Source organism: Haemaphysalis longicornis, unplaced genomic scaffold (genome assembly GCF_048455015.1).
Source record: "Haemaphysalis longicornis isolate Haplotype H1 unplaced genomic scaffold, Haemaphysalis longicornis Haplotype H1 scaffold_5, whole genome shotgun sequence".
In the NCBI taxonomy this organism is placed as follows: Eukaryota; Metazoa; Arthropoda; class Arachnida; order Ixodida; family Ixodidae; genus Haemaphysalis; species Haemaphysalis longicornis.
In genome coordinates, this window is record NW_027526385.1 from 184,123,780 (window position 1) to 184,142,338 (window position 18,559).

The 18,559-nt window shown below is 47.4% G+C and overlaps 1 protein-coding gene across 1 annotated transcript in view; it reads right to left on the reverse strand.

Annotated features, from left to right (window-relative positions):
• Positions 1 to 297: 297 nt before the first annotated feature.
• The window catches only part of Agps (alkyldihydroxyacetonephosphate synthase), a 32,674-nt gene continuing 14,412 nt past the window's right edge, over positions 298 to 18,559 (reverse strand). Inside the window, exons 9-18 of the mRNA XM_077671389.1 lie at positions 18,100 to 18,334; positions 16,796 to 16,923; positions 15,516 to 15,567; positions 12,851 to 12,990; positions 10,391 to 10,440; positions 9,597 to 9,666; positions 4,726 to 4,787; positions 4,059 to 4,248; positions 2,681 to 2,738; positions 298 to 2,110 (exon numbers count right to left, since the gene is read on the reverse strand). Of these exons, the coding sequence (XP_077527515.1) occupies positions 1,986 to 2,110; positions 2,681 to 2,738; positions 4,059 to 4,248; positions 4,726 to 4,787; positions 9,597 to 9,666; positions 10,391 to 10,440; positions 12,851 to 12,990; positions 15,516 to 15,567; positions 16,796 to 16,923; positions 18,100 to 18,334 (1,110 nt within the window). The 3' untranslated portion in view covers positions 298 to 1,985. The remainder of the gene's footprint in view (positions 2,111 to 2,680; positions 2,739 to 4,058; positions 4,249 to 4,725; positions 4,788 to 9,596; positions 9,667 to 10,390; positions 10,441 to 12,850; positions 12,991 to 15,515; positions 15,568 to 16,795; positions 16,924 to 18,099; positions 18,335 to 18,559) is intronic.

Consider the following 18,559-nt stretch of genomic DNA (forward strand, 5'->3'; position numbering starts at 1 on the left):
TTATATGCTAGTAGCCAAAGTTTCTGGCCTCATCGCCATGGGGTGTAGCAAAGCAAGAGTGCTTGTGTGGTTTTCTCGCAATGTAGCAGCAGCCTACAAGCCATCCATACTTTACAAGCTGTTCACTTCAGTAAGAAGCAAAACACTACCACACTACATTAGCAGTGCATTCGAATGCATCCACACTGCGCTGGTTTCAGTAAACTGCACTCAAATTTTAGTTTGCAGCATTTATCAGCAATGGAATGCTGTCGAGCAGCTTGGCAGTCATTAATATAGAAATGACAAAACACCACGGGAATGTCAAAAATGTTTAATCGCCTCGTCATGAACAGAAAAACTGCCATGCAACTAAATGTAGCCAAAAAGAAGCCATGAGTTATGTTTAGCAGCAAGCATATACAGCGCTTCATTTAAACCTGCGTCCCGCACGCCATAACTTATCCGATGCCACAGGGTAACAGAAGTAACAAAAAGTCGTGACATGATGTGGACACTTGATCGTTGGGCTATGCAACCACCTAACAAACAAACAAAAAATGCCCTGCACATCAAGGAAAAGACTTGAGGCGCTATATCGACCACTGGCAACACATTTCGTAACTGGCCAAGCCGTGACTAAAAACGCAAAAATGCCTCGCAAGGCAAAAGCCTCACTTGTCCCATTACGAGGAAAGGCGGTGACAACCGCCATCACCGAAAGATGATCACAAAAATATGTTGTGAAACACGCGGAGTGTCACAATAATAAAACGGAAAAGTGTGCGCGTCTTTCAACTTATAAATGCTGCTTGAAAACATGTAATCAGTCCTAAATATGTCTGCCAAATTTTTCCAACACCTCCAGTATCAATCATGACAAATGTGAGCTATTGCACGTGACCACGTGGATTCAGTTTCACAAAGAAAAAAAAAAAAGAGGGGGGGGCACCGAAAGAATTACATGAGAAAACACCACTTTACGCATATCGTGTTGACTTCACAGATCTCCCTCTTTTGCATACAACAGTTGAGCAGAACAAAATTACAGAAACGTGTTGCCTTGACACGTTGACAACTGCCCACCCACACCTGGTAACCTACCCAACACTACACCAAGCTGACTTTGCACCTCTACGCAGCTTTCAGGGATGTACAAGGTCATAATTGACGGTACATTGCAGACAGCAGTACAGCATACGTAGTTTAGGCTGCCTTATGTGCAGTCATAACTTCGCAATGTTGTAGCAAACAATATGCACTGATCCGTAACAAAAGCAGTGTCTTCCATAAGTATGGCTTTTATGTCGTGGACACAAAGGTTCAGATGTAAGGTCTGAAAGCTAAAAAACAAAAACTTAGGTTAACAAGATGCTTTTCACAAAACTACATCCACTCTCTCGCCATTCTTGCTCGGCCTCTGAGGTGAATAGTAGCATCGCTGGGCTTTATATTTGCTGCAAATTAAACACAATAAATAACCTTTATTGTATCCCACAACTCGAAAGGAGCCGACCCTCTTCAGTCGACAGGTCTCTCCAAAAAGCACTTCATTCTGAATGTCCTTGCAACACAACCGCACGAACAGGTTGACCACACTGTCCCTTCAACGTTTAAAGTGCCCAAAAGAGGCGTAATCTTGGTGTTCGACAGCCAGCACTTCCACACAATTCCTCCTGACCAACAAAAACTCACTGCTAGAACTTGCCTCGCAAACACCTTGTCAACCGAAAATCCAAGCTGTGTAAAGTATGGCGGCTGGCCCTTAAAAAGACAGTATGTGAGGCCTTTTGGGCTTACAAGCTGAACAAAAAACACGACGCACTGATGGTGGGGATGAAGAAGATGATGATGACGACAGTTGTGTGGTAAGACTGCACTTTTTTTTCCCAGTCAGAGAGAAAAGTTCAGAGCACACTCGTCGGCAAATGTTTCCCTTCTGAATGCGGGCCCGTAGTTGGAGACAAGCCCTGCTCCTTATTCGAGGCTGGCCTCGTAGCTCCCCCTCACATCCCCAGGTTGCCGCTGGCGAAGATGTTCTGGGGGTCGACGCTCTGCTTCACCGCCCGCAGCATCTGCAGCCCCGTGCTGGATATCGTCTGCTCCAGCCAGCGCTTGCGAATCTTCCCCACTGGTGGAACGAACGAAAACGAAGCAGACGCAAACACTGAGCGCACTCTGCACGCGACACCCAGCCTTAGCTTCCCCTCGAAGCACACACATGTACGTCGTTCTCCTCGATCAAAACACTGCAGCACCAAAGCAGAACTGCGCAGTAATCACTGAAGTGATTCAAGTGGGACATCAGTTGGAGCCAATGTCATTAGGCTAGGCTCAGTGACCCTGGGCAAGTTCTCAACAGCGGTACAGTGCTTACCAGGCGCCCGAGATGTGTGCAACTTTCACTAATTTTCTGGTCTCTCATTTACAAATGCCATTGGGTTTATCAGCACTGGGGCCACACACTAGGCCTACTCTCATCTACAACACTCAACACTGTCCTCTTAAAGTTCGGAACTGTGATTACTTCATTTATGAACTCGAATCAAAATAATTTAATTTAATAACGACACAAGTTGCAAATACACATTCAGATTGCTTCTGCCAACTGCACTTTACGGTGGAAAATCCAAATGCTTTTGGAAAAAATTCGAAACCCTCTTTTTTTAGGTTGAAAAATAAAAGTAAGGGGGGGGGTTACCTCCGTGATGGTGGGAGATGCTGCCTCCACATGCCAAGATCTCTTCCCTGGCCGCAGCCTGCAAAGCAACAGCAACCCTTCATCAAGTGGTGTACCTAAGACACATTTGCTTAGTGATAAAAACAAAGCAATTTTAGATGGAACCTGAGCCATTGCGCTCACAAGCCTCAAGTCAACGGCCCCAGTCCAACTGCCTGCAAATTCACCTCCACATCAGGGATGCGTTACTCAATTGGACGGTATGGGTTGTTTGACTTGAGTGGGGGTCACCTGTAACTACTGTTCATCGATTGGTAGCCACACGTTCAGCAGCGTACCAAAGCAAATGTGTGCCAAAATCCAAATTCGGCCCTCCCCACCTCCAGAATACAAAGGCAGATTAATAAAGGAGCCTGTTAAGTTTGGGAATTGCATCACGTAATTGCAATGTCAATGCGGCGGTGGTGACCTATAGACAGACTGCAACACACTACAGGCCTGTTTTAAACTGGGTAATTCGGGGAATGACTGGAAACGGTGTGCTGCCTGGACATAAATTCTCCGGCCTACCCGCTGCAGAAACATGAATGGTGCGGCACTGCCGGCTATCTGTAAACAAACTGTGACACATATTGGCATGTGTGGTTTGTGGAATGTATTGCTTGTTGGGACCTTTGAGGCCACTCTGCAATCGGCGTAGCGACACGTCAAGACTTGGTTGGTTTGCTTTTTATCTTTTTGTGGCTTCCGGTGCGAATGTTTTCTTGGTATTGCCATCTGGTTTGCGTGGGAACAGGGAGGAAGCTTTGGAGAGTGTACGGGCCACGTGCCTAATGATGAGCTCCACCTTTTGGCTGCCACGAGGCCTATGAACATCCAGAAATGAACAGCCAGAACAGCCTCTGTCTCTTCGGTTCCGCGTTCCTTGGAGGCATGGTTCCTTCAGTAAAATCAAGGTGCTTTGTGTCGAATGGGAGGGAGAGCCATGCCTGATGCGGGCTCTCCTCGGGCTCTGATCTGTGACGTTGCCTCGTCAGTTGTAATTGAGCTGTAAATATTGTAATAACATGCAAATATCGTCGAGCAAACCGTCACCAGCTACGTGCCTTGGACCAGCGAGCCATCTCCAACATCCACCATCACTCGACCAATCCCCCGCTTGGGTGGGAAGCCTAACTGCACCTCAATACAAGTTAGGTGCATTGAACCATTAAGGTCCCAATAACAATGGTATGACGTGAATGCCAACACAATGATAACGCTGTTCTTAGTTTTCCCCCAATTTCACCACTGGTGGCATCATGTGGCAAGAAATTTGAAAGTTTTCCAATATTTGTCGCACTCTTTTAATGAAAAAGCAGCGCCCTGTGGGCTGGGAGCGGCCGAAAGGAGTGGGCACCTCGATCTTCTCGTAGGCGTGCACGGGGTCGGCCACGCCCGAGTAGTTGAAGGCGAAGTAGAAGTAGACGCAGGCGCCCGCGTCGTACGTCTGCGTCACGCGGCACGAGGCCAGCGGGGGCAGCGACACGCCGTGCTGCCGCGACTCCCGCAGGATCACGTCCTTCACGTTGCGGCACAGGTCCACCACCCTGCACGCAGGGCCGGCCGCCCCCACGAGTGAGGAGAAGAAGAAAAGGGCGGCGGGAAGGAGGCTGCACGACGCTCCCAAGGACAAGCCTTTTCTTAACTCAGAGGCGAATCTGCACTGATGTTACTTATAAGCCATGCTTCTGCGTGACTGCACGTTTAAACAAGCCGACCTGGAAACACGAATTGCTCTCAAGGAAAGAGTTCGGTAGACATCAGCATAGAGGTACTGCACTAGCGTAGAGGTACCTTACAAAAATGGAAGGGCCATTCGCCTGGCTCTAGTTCTTTGGTGCCACTACACTGCATGCTCGTTGCAGGGACAGGCATGGCGAATGAGAAATGATGGGGTACCCAGGTAACAACACAGGCGCTTTCACCCAGAGGCAACACCTTGCATGAAGATGACGATCCAGCACGGAGCAGCGGCAGGCACCACCACCGCTGTAAGCAGTTCGTGGCACCGAATCGCAACTCACCGGTCCCATGGCACAGACGTCTCGAAGGATTCAGCGACGACACTGAAATCCAGGCCAAGGTCCTGAAGAAGGGCAAAAAAACACAAAAGCGCTTCAGCCAAAACGCCATACCTTTCTCTCTTGGCCACTTTTTAAATTCCAGAAACGTCACATCACACGTATGCCATGATTGTATTTATTTATAAAACACTGCAATCCCTTTTTGGGATTTTTTGCAGAGTGGGTTGCAAGTCAGGAGAACATTTTATGCTACCAAACAAACAAGCAAAGTCAATACATAAAGACAAAAATACGCACAAAAAGAAATCAAAGCAGAACAAAGCACTAAAAATTCCACAGTAAAAAATTACTCAAACGTATGCGGGGTTACAGGGCTTTGATAACCAAATCAGAGCCTGAGATGACTTGGCAATTCAGCGGAACGTTTCGGTTCCACCATGAACGGTAGTCGTGCTGTTGTATAGTGAACCGAACTACCCGTATTTTTGTGGCAATAATAAAGCCACCTCTTTATTGCCAAAGTGTTGTAGTCACGCACGAGTTCTCAAACTTGTTCATGAGTAGGGTTATCACCTTTACGAGGAAAAAAAAAAAGAAGAGAAACCATCCCTTTGGGGGTGCGGGGTTCGGTATATAGGAGTAAAAGAGTTGAGAGTTGGGCGAGTTGGTAATGATGCATCTCGAAAAACAAACTGCGCACAAATTAATGGGGACAAGAAAACATGAAGACGGCACAAGCGCAGACTCGCAACTAGTTTATTATTGCACAATTCAATTCAATTGCCACGCTCCCAATGGGTCACAGTTCTCGGCGCACTCAGCCGAAAATACAAAAAAAAAAAAAGTAACAACAAAACCACAAAACGAATTTTGAGGCGCACGAATGGCGAAAAATCAGCAATGATAACCGCATCATACATGGATTAAGACCCCCTCTCCCACCCCCAACACGCATGCCCAGAAGAGGCACCGAAATAGCGCTCAATGTGCATCTAAATATGCGACTTCTCGATAAAGCAGGGCGATAGAGGGATGACTGATGCAATCAGAACCAGCTTTTATGATGTGGCTGGCTTCTACAATTTCTCCCGTTTGCTGGTTCTTATGCCGGAAAAGGATGGCTGTGCGCTCAAACACAGGGACGCAATCAGGTCTGCATGTGCGGCAATGAGAAGATAAGTGGCTCAGGTCACGTTTTTCCTTTGAATAGTTATACAGTGTAGACCGCTTATAACGTATGTCGCGGGAGCCGCAAAAATCCGCACTATAAGCGGTACCGCACTATAACCAAAACACGCGCGAATTCAACCACATCGCCACCTATCTCTCAAGTCAACCTAAATTTATCATCACTCAAACGCACAGCACTTAAAAACGAAGGCACGGTCTATATTTCGTATTATTATTAACATCAGCCGCTGCTGCAGGGCAAAAGCGCAGTCTCACAAACGGCGAGTGCGGCTTTAACTTCCGTTGTGTTTGTGTTTTGAAAGACCATGGCTGCGTTTTTAGCGTCTATGAACAGATGCCGCAAGATGTGATAAAAACGCCAGCGGGATTTTTTTTTACCCCACCTTGTGTTCACGATGCCGAAGGCGGCTGCTTATCAGCGCAACGTACTCTTCGGCTTCGCGAAGCCACCGCGAGCGCGGAATCGTCGATACGAGCACGAAAAAAACAAAACAAAACAAAAACTCACGCGCAACACCGATGTGCACGATTCGTGCGCAAAAACGGGCCATGCGGTTAACGATTAATAAAATCAACTTGCGGCGCGCGGATGGGGAGTCTGTCGCTATCTTCTGAGGTGCATCAAGCAAGGTCAGTTGTGGTTATCAGGTACGCACGAACTAAAAGGTGCCTATTTTTTTTCTTTGGGTGTCTACGTTAGAGGGCAAGGGGTGCACGCTGCGTCAGGTGGCCGATTTCACCCTTTCTTTTTTCTTTTGCTACCCTAAAACGATGCCTCAGCTGCGCCGGTCGATCAGCAGACCCGCCGAAAAACCGCACTATAAACGGTATTGTGCTTCGGCCAACCGCATCTTAAAGGAGCACTGACACGAAGATTTTATGTTACACTTTTATTGCTTTTATCGATGCTTAATGGCCTGGCGAACCTGAAACAGCACTTCAAATACTTCAGCGCGCGATAGTTATTTATATTGAACGGCCTGAAAATCGTTTGTTTCAAATTCCCGCGCTTTCATCCCGAACGGCGCATATGACAGAATCCCTGACTGACCTCACCGCTTTGTGCGGACATCACCGGCGCCCGCTTGAGAGGGTGTTGCACCCGCTCGCCGCTCGTGGGCCCGCGCGCGTGAAGTGACGTAACGAGTTTTTGACGAGCGCTTCCGCGTCACTTCTTTTGGCTTTCCCTGGATGATGTCACGCTGATGTCCATTCGCTGAGTGCCGCTCCGCGCGCTGCTCCGTCGGCGCGATAAATGAGATCCAATTAAACTATGTTCTTCGCGTCGCAGGCCGCTCATATTTCAGCCAGGGTATTCTGTTGAGTGAAGGAAGCGAACTGTGCAATAATATTAAAGCCGAAAATTGGTGTCAGTGCTCCTTTAAGCGGTATGCTTATGCATTGAGTTCTATGGGAGGCAAACCGGTGGTCGCAAAAACCCGCGTTATATCCGGTCCCGCACTATACGCCTCGAGCTTCGCGATCGCTGCGCCGCCTGCCGCCGCTTCTCCGCGGCGTTGACGGGATTTGCGCTGCGTGACTGATAGGGGCTCATGCAGTGTTTCGGTTCTATTTCGCTTCTTTTCGCCTTTCCGTGCACTAAAAAAACTTGTTATGGTGACGACTATAGGCAAAGAGTACGTTTAGGCCACTCAAAAAGCAGCTGCGTCTTCGTAGAGTACGCGATCGCCTGCAAGAGCTACCCGGGGACGCGGTTCTGCGCGCTTCGTCGCCGCTCATCCGGGCGTCGGCGACGGCAGCAACATATCACCCATGTCACCTCCAAAACATCAGGCACAAATGAATTCTACTGACGCCTAATTTATACCTGATACTGTCACAATGAGAGGTTGGCTTCATTTTGCAGCGTGGACAACGAATGCGGCTTCGTTTCGCATATATACGCCGCAGAAAAATATGTTTCGGGGATGTGATTACCCAATCCCGGACAATAACGTATGCCTTTAATAAGAATATAAACTATGCGAAAATGTAAAGTATATTCCAAGCCTGTGCGTCGTTAAATATGTGCCCACACACGCGATATAGCAAGAACCAAGGAAATGAAACCACGGAAAAATAAATGTTGTGCCAATGCGGAATTTAGAAACATATTAGCTCGAACGGAAATGAAAAAAAAACAGTGCAGCTTATGGCATGCTAAAGACATTCGTCTAAACTTAAGCCAGGTAGGTTCCACTAGACCAACTGTACGCGAAATACACTGCTATTTCGCGAGACATCGGTGAGGGGGGGGGGGGGGGGGGGGGGAGGGGGACGCCGTGTACAAATGCGGAGCGGAATCAAGCAATGAACGTTTTAGTAATCCCACACATAAATCTCGCGTTCACTTTCCTTTTGTTTTTCTACTTCAACGAAGAGCTGATCGTACGGCGGACGCATTTTTGGAAGTATACAGGGTAGGCTGTACAACAAGCGATGAAAGGTGTCGTTGGAAGAGTGTGGTATGTGATAAGGCCCTATGATTTCAGTTTCTGGTTTATTCTGCAGGCTCCCTGTGCCATATGACGATATTTCGAAGAAGCATTTAGTCGCGGACGCGAATTATATTGTAAGCCCGTCTCCGCGCTGCTCGCAGAGGGTATATGTAGCAGATGAAGGTCTGCGGGCGCTCACCTCACGACAAGACGACTCTGTCGTGTGCTGATCCCCGAGTATAATTATGCATTGTCCATCGTACTTTTGTTGAATATTCCCGAAATTAACACAGACTGGCTTGTAAATGGTGGTGATCAATATCTGAGGTATAATATTGGCAAACGTAACTGGTGTGCTGTCAGGTATGAGTGCTCCGCTGATTATGTAAACGCACAAAACCGATTTAAATAGTAGTGTACAGCCGTAGCATGAACATCTGAGGAACCGGTGGTTACGAAGACACGGCTAGTAAATTCATGTCAGTGTAACTACAATCGGCTCCATCATACGCCGGTTCCGCGACGCTGGCCTGTGACACACACCTGGCGCTTATACAGACCGAAAATACCACACTAAGATCGCGTCGGAAACATTTACACTCTCGTAAACACACCCCATTTGCGAACAGAGTGACTGCTCCACACAAACATGGATTTCAAACGCCCACAAACGGTAAATCTCAGTCGTGAACGTGCCGCAAAAGCAGCGGCGGCACTGGGGAGCGGGGCGCGGACTCCCGCGCCTGCTTTCGAAACGGGCTGCTAGGGGGATTTCAGTGGCGCCCCTACAGGCCGCGCTCGAGGCGTATAAGCGGTTACGTTATAAATGGTCTACACTGTATTCTTTAAGCCTGACATTCAAACACCGTCCCATTTGGCCAATGTATACTTTGCCACTTTGCCACAGGCAAGTGGTATCAAATAAACGACCCCCGTAGCACACGGTGCGAACTTCGTTTGGTGATTAATGCCACATGTCCCCTGACGGTTTTTTGCCTTTTTATTAACTCTTGCACAGATCTTCCCCAACTTATTAGGAGCCGAAAACACTACGCTCACGTCAGACCATCCTACGGGTACCGTGTACCGTGTGCTACGTAACGTTCGTACCGTGTGCTACACATATTGAAAGTTATGAGATTACAGAAAGTCAACACTCTCAGTGCTCGGGTCAGTGTACACTACTCAAGCACTTCTCATTGGCTAAGTCACAGAAGACTGTCAGGAGACCTGCGCACTCACCCTGATGTAAGCGATGACAAAGGTCAGCATGTAACCCCGCATGCCATTTTCCTCTCCCGCCGCCAAGCCACTGAAGAACAAGAACGCCCAACAGACAAAAAAAAGCAAAAGTCATTGGGGTCATGGAAACACAAATTTAAAGTCAAGCCTTCAAACACAATTTCGAAAGAACAGGCCAACCATTGGTTGGAGACACGAGCTTTGTAATCAAAGCAAAATTCAACTTGGTCTACGTTAAAGTAGGCACAGTTCATTGGTATTACCAAACTTGCAGCACATGAAATGCGCAACTCCATAAAAAAAAAAAAAAAAAAAAAAAAGAAGAAAGAGACAGAGAGAGAGTTCTGCCCAGCTCTGCACCAGAGCCACAACTCAAAGCAGTCATGATGGCTGAAGCTACTGCAAGGATTCAAAAAATCTTGTCTGATGGCTAAGGGAGGAAGATCGTTCAGGACATCTGCCCTAAAAACCCATCTCGGGCATCAATAAAGTCACCTCTCTCTCTCTTGGGGCTTAATGAGCTCAAGCTAAACCCGGGCTATAACGTGCACCGTTGTGGACAGCTCCAGATTGACTCTGGCCACCTGGGGATCTTGAATGTGGGCCGAAATCTTGAACACACGGCTATTATCGGTTTTCGCCTCCATCAGAAAAGCACCCACCACAACCAGGATAAAACCCGCGTCCTTGGGTTGAGCAGCACAGCGCCTTGGCCGCTGAGCCATCGTGGCGAGTAAATGTGCAACTTTGACAAGCAAGTACGTATGCATAAATAGAAAAAAAGAAATTCTCACCCATACTTGGCAGCAATCTCATAAACGCGCCTTTCTTGAATGTCAACATCCTGCAAGGGAAGCAGAACAACAACTCTTTGTTTCAGGACCACTCCGAAGGATTGCACAGCTATACTCCGTTACAACTCAAGAACGGCACCACCTCATGTAGTGTATAACTACGCCAAAGCGCCGGACACGTGACGTCAGTGCGCGCGCGTTTTGAAAGGGGTTTGCTATGAATGCGTGATATCGTCTGCCTTGTCTCACGCAGTTTGTTTGTCGTCACTGGAGTCGTTTATAAGCATATACGCCGTGTTGAAAATATTCCCAGTAACGCCCTACTTGCACCATGCGGAGAAACATCCGGCTACGGTGATAAGGCACAGCGGCAACTCCCGGTGCCGTTCTGTAAGTTGTCGCCGAGTGTAATATCTTGAAACAAAACAACAACAACAAAAAAAATCCTTTGCTCGCCAATAACACTGCTGGGCCTACAGTTGGGGTGTGTTAACGTTTAAAAGTTTCACATATCAAAGCCAGTGTTATGATATCCGATACGGCTTACAGTCGAACCAAACAGCACTTTTGGAAAACTTTCAACACTTTCAAGGAATTGTGAACTTCATAAACACAATTACGGACAGCTGTTGTAATGAACTAGGATATATGAAATTATGTTGCTCTAAAAGAGAGAAATGTCCCGCCAATGAAACACGAGAATGAGCCCCTGACATATCGCATGTTCAGTAGTACTACGATTGCCGGCAACATGTCCAGGCTTCCTGCAATAGCGACAAGAAGCTTTCCCCCCGTGCACAGGTGACGTGCAGCTGAACGGCCAGACAGAGGACTGTGCTTTGTGGAGCGGCTCTCGGTATCTCCCAGGCACTGGGCCAACTCTGCCCTGCTGCTGCTCTTTTGCCCTCGCGATAACGCGATACTAGCACTCAGGCTGCCCTGCCCAACACCCTCCACATAAGAAAGCCAAACGACATTTCTTTCTTTTTCTTTTCAAACTGTCGTGTCATTTCTCCCTGTGTAGGACATAACGAAGAGTGTCAAGCTTGTCTAGCTTTGTACGCCTCGGCAGAGATAAAGCTTTATTGACACGAAGATGTTCACACTGCTCCCCGGGCAAACCTACCAGGGACATCAATTACCATACACCAACCTTGGTCTCAACTTTCTGTAGGCTCACATAAGGCATGACATGCCCTCAGCAGCACCGGTTGTTACAGTTCATGTGTATGCGGGAGCGCCGCAGCCATTGTGTTAAAAATAACATTCGCACGTTGTCACTACTACGACAAGGACCCACAAGCAGGGGGTTGCAGAGCAAAGCCATGCCACAAGGGCATGCCTGGGAGATTCTATCATTCGGGCTAATTTTTGGAGGTCTTGGCTTGCCCCACGTGTTGAGTTGCCTACCTGGAGCTTACATGAATGTTGACCAAAATGTTACTTTCGTGTTACCTTCCTCCTTTTTCCCTTTACAGCGGAGCGGTACTAGACTAGGTTTCCGTCCATTTTTTTTATGTCCTCGCATCAAAATTCTTTGGCTCAGTGCCTCTGAGGTGCAAGGTGTTCCATGGTAATGAAAGAAAACGAGTAGTAGAGCAAGGCGTAGGAGGCAAAGCAAATTGTCTCAAGTTGCACGAGAATGAAGGTGCTCTGTTGAACACGTGGTGATACTAGCAATGCAAGTCCACCATTTGACTTTGTCTGCACAACAACCCATGCGGCCCAAACCATACTGCACCCCTTTTAGTCTGTAACCAGAGGTGGCTACTAGTCCCACACCGTGATCAGGCCATCAAAAACCAAGTTAGTGTTTATGCCCACACCTACAGGTGGTATGAATCAAACCAGCAGGCGTCGCTCAAGAAACAACAGCCTCTTGCAATCGCATTTCACAAGCCACATAACGGTGTTTCTGCATTTTTTGCACACAACCACCGAGTCTCCTTTGCTATCAGCTCCACTCTCACCGCAAACTGCTCAGGCTGCAATCATTGATTGATTGATTGTACGGTTTAACGCGCCGACGCAACGCAGGCGATGAGGCGCGCCGTAGTGGAGGGCTGCGGATTAATTTTGACCACCTGCAGGGGTTCTTTAACGTGCGCCGAAATCTCGAACACACGGGTGTTTTTGCTTTTCGCCTCCATCAGAAAAGCGGCTGCCGCAGCCGGGATTCGAACCCGCGACCTCGTGCTCAGCAGCGCAACGCCTTAGCCTCAGGGTGCAATCAAGCACTTATCACTCGCGTGCTCTGGTTGTCCCCATGGCACCTCCCAAACAAAATGGGCCACAGCAATGCACGCGAGTGAGGGTACCACTCCGGCACAATATTTTACACTGTGCATGCACTCATTGGGAATTCACGTTTCAGCACCACAGCACCAATGTCCCGCGTGGCTGCTTGCACAATCGTCTAGCGCACAGACACGAGGCAGCTAGGCAAGCACCGCAACTTGCCTGCTTGCTGCCCTCGAAGAGCAGCGTGGTGACACAGATCTGCTCCGGCTGGAAGCCCTTGATGCGCGTCACGTAGAACTTCTTGAAGCCGTCCCAGAGCGGAGCCAGCAGCGAGTTCGCCTCGGGCTTCAGAGCCTGGCCTGCCGGGGGTCGTGGTACAGGCGTGAAAGGAGGGCAAGAGGCGGCATTTTCAAACTACTGCTCTGTGGTAGTTGGAAGGGGGCAGCGATGATGGCTGGACAAGCAGACGCAGTAGACCATGGCCAAAAAGAAGTTGCCATTCATTGTGGAAAACACAATAGATCGATCACTTAAATTACGTTTTTTAACAAATTTCAACACCGCTAAATTTAACTATGCACACTCTGAGTCCCTTGAATGCAAACGTTATGCTACACGGGTAGTGTGCACTGCAACCGAGTTAAAAGAGAGATAAAAGGAAGTGTGGGACTTTGAATGAACCCACAATCTGTTTTTGTTGCTGCTGTATGCACTGCTTGCCACATAATGGTTTCTCCCCATTCGACTTGAAGAGATGAACCTTGTCTGGTACAGCCTTCAGAGACCATCTACTTTGCTTAGGACACAAGTGCTGCATGTCGCGGAGGCCTAACTGAAATGCTGTCCCATGTGGGCAGCAGTTTTACGTGATTACCATACAACAACAGTCCACGGAAAGTCTGCACAATTTTAATATTTCTCACGCATGGGTGAAACAGGATGCTTTGAATTTTCAGTGATTTGAGAGTTGAGGGAAAAAAAAAAAAGACTCCCACAACCCTATAAAGTGCAATAAAGGGCTTACACAAAATTGCTGCACACTTTGGCAACCTAAATTTGACAACTGCACTCCTTGAGGACACAACATGGTTCTGTTTTAAAACAGCCACAGAAGCAGTACAGCAAGAAGCGAGCTTGACAGCACAGCCGCATGGGCTGGTGCCCCAGGTAAATGTCCCTTTCTGGGCTCCTTCGTTGCACAGATAAAGGAGAACATTTTTATCTTGGCCGTGGAAGCATACTATGCCAAAGAGGCAAGGCAAAAGACAGCAGGCAAAAGGTGCCTGTTAAGGAGGCACAAACAGCAGTGCGCATTTCAATTAACCTATTTGCCATGCAGCCATCTTCCCTCACTCTTGCAGCAAAATCGGCCCTCGGTCGACAACTCGCAATTCTTAGCTGCATTTGTTTGAAATTCCCAATACTGGCTGGTCCTTCATTACCTACTTAAAGTGCTTGGGCAGGAGGAAATACTCAGATGTGTGGAATTATCGTTTACATCGAGTCATTTAAATATGCCCCCTTGAGAACTTTTTGGAAGCACTGTGCATTTACTTTGCTGGATTATCAACTACATCAAACTGTACTTCTCCACCCACTTAGGGTGAAGCATATCCCGGTTCAGCAGTATGTACCAGCATCCAGAGAAACGTGCACAGGTTTAACCTAACACTTAGGTCCGATAAAAAATTGACCCAGACTAGACCTCAATCCAGGAACTACACTGGCGCTCTGACCTGTCTTTTTCAGGGTGTGCGCTAAAGGGTGCGGACCATTAGCCATGTTCTTGCCACCATGATAGGCTGAATGTTTTCTCTGAACCCTCTACAAACACAATAATACTTGACAACACTGCAATGTGCCAGCCACACAACTGCTAGACTTCGCGTTTCAACAGTCTCTGCCACGAGTAACTCCATTTCACCCTCCACACACAGTCTCTGTGAACCTCGAAAGAACAGACAACAAAGCTGCAAGACTTTTCCCAAAACTACAGCCTTCCAAATACAGTACAACCTCATTAGAACAGACCATGATAGTGATCATGATTTCAGTCTGCTATAAAAGAAGTATGAACAATCCAAATACTGTTACTACAGACTTTTACGGAATCATGAATGAAGTCTGTTATAACAAGAGTTTGGACTTTTCAACTGTTAGAAACAAATAAAAAAACTAAGCTGGTCATTTCTCGAGATTCAGTTACAAATTAAACAGGTTGGTATTTTAGGCCAACAAACCTTCAGGATGAATTGGGTTTTCCAGCAGTTTCATCCTCTTGTGACACTATGAAGCACGTCACAAAATGACATGCATGACTCTTACATTTGCTGGGCTCATGAGAGGGCATACATTTTTTTGTTTTAATGAAGGTAACTTTCATATAATGATCTTATCTGTTGCACTATAGCACTGAAATTCTAAATCCTATTGCTTGATTCCCAGGACATCATACCTATGCATACTGCAAGTGGATGCAAGAAGTTTCACTTCTACTAATTCACAATTATTTTTAATTGTTTCAAATTGCTTTCATTTGATCACAACTGTGAGGCAGCAACACAAAAACTGAAAACATACGTAACAAATGAATGGTTGCCTGCACTTGAAAAGTCCGATGTAGAGATGCAAAGGTGGACTTGTTAACCTTTCAAACTGGTCTGTTATATCCGAATGTATGTTGTAACAGAATCTGCAGTAAAGGAAGTTTAATCAATGGCACAGATAGGAAGACCAACCAAGCATTGCAAATCAGTATGTTGTATCCAAATATCTGTTGTAAGCAGATCTGTTGTAACGAGTTTCCACTGTACCCGCTTTTGTAGTCTGGCAACAATTTATGTGAGCCACCTCTCTCGGTTTCCTTATGCAGGGCCGCACTCACCAAAGACAAACTGCTGATTGTCCATGAGACGTATGGAGGCAGGCCGGATGTTCTGTGAGCAACAGAAGAAGGGAGATGCAGCAAGTTTTGTTACGACGTAGCATTAAACGCATGCCCCGTCATTCACTGGCACATCACCAAAAATTTTTTAATTAAGAAGACACTTCAGGGCCATGCCTTAAGCATCTTAACCAAGAAAAATTTCCTGATAATCCACACATGGTAAGTGCTATGTCTCCCTAAGCTTGATTGTACTTTAGCATGGGCACGGTGTACTGAGGCACCATCTTGAAGCATTGCGAGACAGTCCAGCAGACTACACAACAGCCTTTCATAACCTCATCCTTTCCTTACCACAAGCAGTTGACCATTCTTGGGGTGTACAGAATTTTTTTTTTCTTTTTTCACTGTAAATTTCACTTTTGCACATTATCCAGCACATTAGAAGCAGGCGATTTAATGCTGTTCCTAAATAATAGGAAAACAAAAAGCTTAATTAAAAATTTCTGTGCAGTCATCATAAAGAATTATAAAAAGTTATAGGTATTTTAAAAGCAAGTGATAACCAAGAAATATTCAAAATTCTGCCAATATACATTTTAACAACGCTTCCTAGAAAAAAGAAATACATGAAGTTGTCTTTCACAGCTTAAAAAAAAAAGCCCACACCTAGGCATGCAGCAATGCCTCCTTCAGATGTGAGACTGCCCTTTTTTTTGTGAATTCTTCTTTGAGATAACTGGTGTTTGTTTTCCTGTTGGTGTCACCAAATATTTACAGAGTAATGCGAAACTTCTATCCCCTACCTATGTTCCATTTACGACCAGCACAAGATTCTTGGAAAACCACACAGGGGTCAGGAAACTATCAGATGCTGCACACGAAACTAGGCGACTGGCAGCTTGGCAAATTCATTTTGCCTTCACAGTTGAAACTGTATTTCGCCCCTTAACAGCACCCTGCCACGACTCACAATTGAAGCCCCAATAAATGAAATTGGGTGTGGACAAGCTAGAGTTGAGGCTAGCATGTCTCTTCAGAGCAGCTGTTGCACGGCGAAACTGGTTGAGTATGAATGGTGCATATGTGGTCACCGTAGAAATGGGAATGACGTCACGACTGTTAGAAACTTTGCGCGAACACCAGACCTCTAAAAGCAGCCTTAGGAGGGCACAACCCATAAGCATCCACAATGAAACTCAAGGTGAATGCTCACAGCTCCCGCAAAGTTTCTCCGAAAAACACTTTGCAGCGACCCACGCTGCCCAGCTGGCGCCTACCTGCCGGGTGATCTCCTTGAGGAAGGCGACGCCCGGCTCGAAGGTGGGGAACACGATGGAGCCGTAGCGGCGGCACTCGGGCAGTGGCCGCACTTTGAGCACCACCTGGGTCACCACGCCCAGGGTGCCTGCACCAGCCACCCCCCACAGGGGTCACCACCCTCCTCTCCTCCTCTGCCAGCCGCTCCACCACCGTGCCACCACTTCGACACCTCTCCTTGTTTGACACTCACATTTCCAGCATAGACAGCTAAGAACTTGCAGGTGATCACAAGGCAGAAGTTGACCGGCACTAGCACGGTGAGGGGCCCTGAAGATTACCGGTTGGAAGACAATGAATATAGTACGTAACAGTGGACCTCCTTGGCAGGCCAGTTTTGGCACGTGATCTCGTGGCAACACAACTGCAGTCGTAACATTGTGCTGGTTCTAGTACCGAAATTCAACCAGACTGGACATTCACACGCACATTTGTTTCTTCTACACCTCACAAATACTACTATAGATAACATATCTCGCTATGCGATCAACTTGAAGGCACCTCATGCAGTCGCACGTTGAGACGGCTCAAGATGGATTTGAATGGAGGAAAACAAAACTGTCAAGCAATTATTAAAGTTCCCCACTCTCAACTCTAGGGACCTCTGGATGCTGTAATTTGCTTCGCTGCCTGCCGACTCATTAAATACTTCAAAGGTCGGCTTGATTTTTTTCTGCGCAACACTTCCATAAATTATTTGTATAACATAAAACAATCACACATTCTCAGCTTAACAAGGCCGACATATGTACACGTGTGGTGCAACATTGCTACACCAAAGATGAAGAAGAGACAATATTACTTTCCAGTATCCATTTTCCATTTGTATTCCCAATAATCACTGAGGTGAGTTACAGTGACTTCCTCACATACATTAGTTTTTCGCTGCCTGTTTCATCACAGCGTGGCTTAACCCCTTGTGAGACCTTGATTACCTCAGCTCGTCACAAAAAATTGTGACAATCGAGGTTACCACTTCAGGGGTTTTTTGCCACTTTCTGAATGGCCTTCACTGAACGGAGGTTGTCAAAGGGCGTGTCTTCACTTACAACACAGATAGTCGTACGGTCTTGTTTTCATGCACTCTTACTGGTTTGTAACAAACTGCGTTACTGTGGCTTTCTATCTGAGCAGTACTATGGTCCACTTGCACAAACAGTGCTGCGCCTTGTGTTCTCCCCCACTTTGCAAGTGGTAGGGGCCACCGCTGCATGGGGGAGGGAACCGAATGCTACCGCCGCTGCCACCCCGAACGCCCCCTCACCCTCTGAGCCCAGGACGAAGTGGTGGATGTCGGGCCCCGAGGAGAGCCGGGGCACCTGGCAGCTGCGCTCGACGGTGCCCGCGGGGGTCACCAGCCGCACGTGCACCACCAGGTCCTCGATGTTGCCGTAGACGTTCTTCTTCATGCCCGACGCACGCGTGGCCACCCAGCCCCCCAGTGAGCTGAACTCGTAAGAGTCCGGCTCGTGGCCCGTGCACACGCCGTGCTCCGACAGCTGCACCCAGGGGGACAAGGGAGGACGTTACAAGGACGTTGCGAGGACATTCTGAGGACATTTCGAGGGTCTAAGGCGGTTAAAAGCATCTCATTTATGTAACACGATCTCTCTCTGTAGCTACGAAATCTGTGGTTCTTTCCACAGTTGGAACTCTTTCCTCTGGCTTTTGGTAGCAAACCACTGATCTGGACGACTAGTGGTGTAACCAGGTTTGGCTAGTGG